Consider the following 5,454-nt stretch of genomic DNA (forward strand, 5'->3'; position numbering starts at 1 on the left):
ACTATCTAAGCCGAATATGGGATAAAGCGCAAGTTATCTTTGCAGTGTTATTGCCTTTACGGCCTTGGTTTTATAAAGTTTTTTTTTTACATATTATTAAGATTTCTGAAGTCCACTTTAAATTTGGTTTTTATACATTTTAACAAAAATGTTTTAAAGGTGGTGTTGCAATTTTGAAATAAACTTAACTAAAATTTCGTAAATTTAGGTTAACTCTTAAATTTCTAGTTCAGAATATCTCAGAATATCCCTGATTTCAAGTTTTGAGGCCTCTTAGCTTAAAAAAAAAACGTTATAAAAGTAAAAATAAAATAAACCCAGTAGTAAAGAAAATGACTCATAGACGTCGCTACCAGTCTTAAGAGCAACAAGTGCTTTTTCGTGTCACTCATTTCCCTAGAGACGAAAGGATCGGTAGAAAAAAACCTTTCCTAGAACGCGGTACGCAAAAAAGGCACGAGTCTGGGGAAGGGAAAAAAATAAGAAATCCCGCTAAATTTGTCCGCGCCATCTACGAACAGATTTTTTCCTCATCATTTTTCGGCGCCCTGTCACGCATAATTTGACCCTGGAGAGAAACTAGCCCACTAAACCGACGTTGCTTGACAGCGTCATTCAATTTGGACGCGATTTCAGGCTCGCTACCAACCTCACAGCCTACGGAATCATCCAAGATCAGGCGAAACGTTCAGCGCACGCGACCGAGACGCCACGCTTATTTATGGTTATAGATATACGGTCACGTGACGCGTTTTTGTAGCCTAGACTGCGCCATCTCCTCACAGCTAAGGGGGAGGAGGAAACTACCTTAAAAGGACCGTTTAGCCGTCCATAGCGATAAAAATGCGTCTTGAAATCCCAACGCTACTGTTTAGTTTATACCAGTCCGTGATAATGGCTAACTTTCAAATACCGTGCGCTCTCAGAAACTATCTTCTAAGTGTAATAATTTAAAGTATAAAACTATCCTTAAAAGTAATAACATAAGAGTTTACTGCGAGCGTTGCGCCATCTATTTTAACAACTGACATAATCCGAAATAAAACGCGCTATCTACTAGCAAATAAATTTAGCATGCGTTAAGGTTAGGCCTATATGTTACACTTGTAAACTAACCTGGTTTGAGAGTGTTTTTTTTTTGAAAAATGTAACTAATTCCCTGCCCTGTGTTGGCAGCTTGTGATTGTCACCCTGTTGGTGCATCGGGACGCACATGCAACCAAACCACGGGCCAATGTCCGTGCAAAGACGGAGTCACAGGAGTTACTTGTGACCGCTGCGCCAAGGGTTATCAGCAAAGCAGATCGCCTATTGCACCTTGCATCAGTAGGTTTACCACTATCTGTTTCCTACTACACGGAATGCCATCTATTGACACTTCTTAACCCGATGCTAAAATTTGTAGGACCAAGCCCTCAATTCTGTTTCCTTTAAAACTGACCGGGCCTACGGTATAAAACTTGAAAGCCTTTAGGTTATGAAAACACCAAGGCTTACGGTCAAAAATTAAATAGTTGGGAATTGCGCACCAAGTCCTACAAAATTAAGCCTTGCCAATTCTTTTGCATGGTCTACTTCAAATGTGTGCTATGTACAAATTTAAACTTACAACTCGTAACTTAACTTACTTAAGTGTCATCTCTTGTTCCTTAAGAACGTAATTTTTAAGACAACCTGCCAAAAAAATAACCCACACCCATATTTCTGTCAAAATTGTAATTCTAAGTGCTTCATTTTCATAAATTTACATTACACCACACAAGTTGCTTGCTATTAACTTACATCTAAAACTCAGAATATAAAATTCAGCTGTTCGAATTCTTCCGAGTTAATTCCAAAATTTGTTTTTCATGTGGTGGAGGTTGCTTAAGAATATCCAAATGAATCAATAATTTACAAAAATAAACTAATTCAACTTTTTCCCAAATAGAAATACCCATAGACGAAAAACTTGTTTCTTCAGGAACTGGCAGACCAAGTAAGTTATATTAAAATTTATTAAACTAATTAAAAAACTAATGCACGTTTATCATTTAGGCTCGTGTAACAAATGCAAGTCGACCACGAGAAGATTAAATTTAAGAAAATACTGTAAAAGAGATTACGGTAAGTCCTTGGAAAAATACCAATATATCCAAAAAATATTTCCGTAATCTAAATAGAATGATTGTTTATACTAAAACGGTATCAAAACGGGGCTCTCCACACATGTGCTAAACACATTTAGAGCCACAAAAAAAACGACGTGATGGGACGTAACAATGTGTTACGGGGATTTGAGGAAAAGTTTAAGTTTTTTTCTTTTCCGCTTGGAGACACAGACGCCATCTAGCCACATCATCGGCAACTACTATTAGCGAAAGGGCTGGACATTAACCATTAATTTTCTCGCGTAAAGGAATGCGCGATGTCTGCTAAATTTTGAGGAGGGAAAATTACCGCAATAAAAATTCCCAATTCTCGTAAAACGACCACTTTTGGAGAAACAATTACAGATTTTACGAACATTCTTGGCAATAGTAATAATTCCTTGTCTCGAGGAAAAACTTTCATTTTACGTTCCCACACGAGCTGAAAAATATTTGCCCAATAACTCTATAACATTCCATTTATATCCCATTGACAAAGGCATAGCTGTGACGTAAGCCTTGGCGTTTGCGTTTGGACCATTTATAACGGGAAATGTTTCTGCTATAGGCTACAAGACGTTCCTAGACAATTTACAAAACGTTTTCCGTTGCTTCACGATATTTTAGGTTCGGAATTTTTACACAAGGGCCCCGAAAACGCGTTTTATAAGTACTGGCCAAGGCTTAGCGACAAGGCTCATTAAAGCCCGAGTATCTCAGGAATCCCAAAGTGAATTGGGAACCGGGAAAGAGCCTGAGCTATAAAAAAAGTATACAGGACTCGACTTCCCCCGCAAAAAGACCGGAAAAACACTCCTGATTCAGTCAATCGTAGTCTGTTAAGCTCTATTTCCCCCGCTTCGAAATCAATCTACAAGATGAATAACCTTTGAGATTGGCGGGAATAAAATCAAACGGACCGCCACCAGCCTTTAGTTTTGAACCCAAGGGCGAATTATAAAAAGGCTTAGTTGTAAAACTGTTAAAAGCTCGATTTTTTATTTCTAAGAAAAGGGCATATTTTTTTCGTCAGATCAATATAAACTAGAGACTAACACTCGTTCGCACAGCGTTGCCAATGTTTGATAGACGCAATTCCCATAGCGGAATAGTAAATTCCCCATGAAACGAAAACTATCGGGAAAATTACATTTATGGGGAATTATCATTTTGCAAAAGCTTCACTTTCTTTACAAATTGAATTCGTATTATAAGGAGTTTTGGACAATTGGAATTTTCAAGACAGTAATAATTAATCTGTTAAGTCTGTTTGCTACGAGTTAGAAATAAAATATCAAAAGCGCACCTTTTGAATTTTTTCCAGCGAAAGGGGTTAAAATACTTGATTATCAAAACTATCATTTTCAATTAAAATTTTCTTTATCCCACATAATATATCCCCTCTTGACGTCACAAGCTGCTGAGAGGCTCAGTGAGGAGGGGGAGTGACAACTCGATATCTTGTGACGTGGATGGCCGAATGAGCCCCGTTTCGATTTAGCTTATTTGCATAGAAGTTACTAACTACCTGGAAAAATATATAAGACAGGCTATAACAAAAAACAATTTAGGCTATAATAGTAGAAAAAATTGTTAACCTTAATTTATTTTTTTTTAAATAGCTTTTCAAGCCAGTATTGATGGAAGAGAAACACTAGGTCAATGGGTTCGATTTAAAATTCTCATAATGCAAGTTTATAAACATGGAAACGGAAAGGTTCGACGAGGAACTCAATATTTATGGGTTCCGATAAATGATCTTGCCTGCAAATGCCCCAAAATAAGACTGAAAACAAGTTATTTAATTCTCGGTGAGTTTAATTTGAATCCCCCTATTATCTTTTTTGTTGGTATTTATGTCATTAAAATGATTTCAGGAAAAACGTATGCCCGAGAACAACAACCAGGTCTGACAGCGGACAGTACGAGTATTGTTATTGAGTGGAAAGACGATTGGGGTCGTAGAATGAGGCGATTTCAAAGACGCCAAAGGAAAGGCAAATGCAAGAATTAGACATTGATCAACTAAACGTTTAAATATTAACGAAAAGGATTAAAATCGCGGATATAGCGAAGGATAAAAGGACGTACATATAAGAGGCGGCCAAATTTTTCATTACTTAATTTACGGCTGGATGTACCCGTAAGATTACGAGCAAGTAGAAAGGTCAGCCTACATTAAATGGAACTTAATTTTCTACCGAAATGTACGTTTAAATGGCCGCTTGTGATGAGTGTGAAGTACTTTTCTGCGTAAATAAAAATAGTACGGAAAGTTCCTATTTAAAATATATTACAACGAGAAAAGTTAAATTGGGTGCATTTTTTATCAACGTTTAAAAAAAATCAATTTAACTTTTTTCCCCAACTTTAAACGTGTATATTTAATACTCTTTACTGAATGTTGTGTGGTTAGAAGTTACAATATTATTAAGTGACAACACTTACCGGTATATGAACTTTTTGAAAATATTGTGAAAAAAACTAAGTATTTTTAACTGTGACATTCAATAAGTTAAGTTATAGAATTTTTTAAAGTTGTTTTTTATGCTTTTTTTAGTGAATAAAAAAACTAGTCGATTATGTTACTTAATACTTCTATTATCATACTTAACCATAATGAGTCACTACGTAACAAATAGTAAACGTCATTTTCACGAATCTCCAGAAAATGGTGACAGAACTTAAAAATCTCTCTCCATTACATAAAATGTAATCAAAAGCTAAAAACCATTAATTTTTATAGCTAGAACTGTCTCTTATCATAGTAATTTATTAGATCTATAAGTGCTGTATCATTTATGGCTGTATATTTATACGAAAACTAGTTTTAGATTAATAAATTCAATAAAATCTGTGTTATTAACGAAAGTAAAGTTGGAAAAACCCTAAATTAAAATTCAAAATCCGCGCTTTAAAAAAAACACCAATAATAAAATCGACTGCTATAAATTTTACTTTAACGCTACCATCTAGCGGTCACTGTGTGTACCACTAGTTCAATATTACATATCAAATTATTAAAAAAAAAAGTCCCAAAATACGAATTTATTAACTTTGTATTTGTAAAATTTGGGAACTTGTGCCAAAAATTAACAAAAACCCATGTACAGTTTTCCCCCATTCATAAACATTGTCCCCTTTGTATTTAAAATGTCTTGTAAACCCCTCTTTTCCACTACAAAAAAAGTGTTTATAATATTTATCATCCCCTCTCTGTATAATTCCATCCAAAACATAGAAACTAAATTTGCGCAAGCGAAACCGAACTTAGTTGTTGTGAATTTTGACTATATAAAAAAAATATCAATTTCTTGAATATTTG

The 5,454-nt window shown here is 35.2% G+C and overlaps 1 protein-coding gene across 2 annotated transcripts in view; it reads left to right on the forward strand.

Annotated features, from left to right (window-relative positions):
- Positions 1–4,937, forward strand: part of LOC149961369 (netrin-1-like) — an 82,991-nt gene extending 78,054 nt beyond the window's left edge. The window contains exons 4-8 of one of the 2 annotated variants that reach the window (XM_090176848.1): positions 1,177–1,326; positions 1,931–1,978; positions 2,038–2,106; positions 3,752–3,940; positions 4,007–4,937. In XM_090176848.1, coding sequence (XP_090032974.1) covers positions 1,177–1,326; positions 1,931–1,978; positions 2,038–2,106; positions 3,752–3,940; positions 4,007–4,143 — 593 coding nt within the window. In that variant the 3' untranslated portion in view covers positions 4,144–4,937. The remainder of the gene's footprint in view (positions 1–1,176; positions 1,327–1,930; positions 1,979–2,037; positions 2,107–3,751; positions 3,941–4,006) is intronic. The other variant, XM_090176849.1, reaches the window with a different exon arrangement.
- The last annotated feature ends 517 nt before the right edge of the window (positions 4,938–5,454 follow it).

The sequence above is a fragment of the Leiobunum rupestre genome, chromosome 1 (assembly GCF_980474605.1).
Source record: "Leiobunum rupestre chromosome 1, qqLeiRupe1.1.hap1, whole genome shotgun sequence".
Lineage (NCBI taxonomy): Eukaryota > Metazoa > Arthropoda > Arachnida > Opiliones > Sclerosomatidae > Leiobunum > Leiobunum rupestre.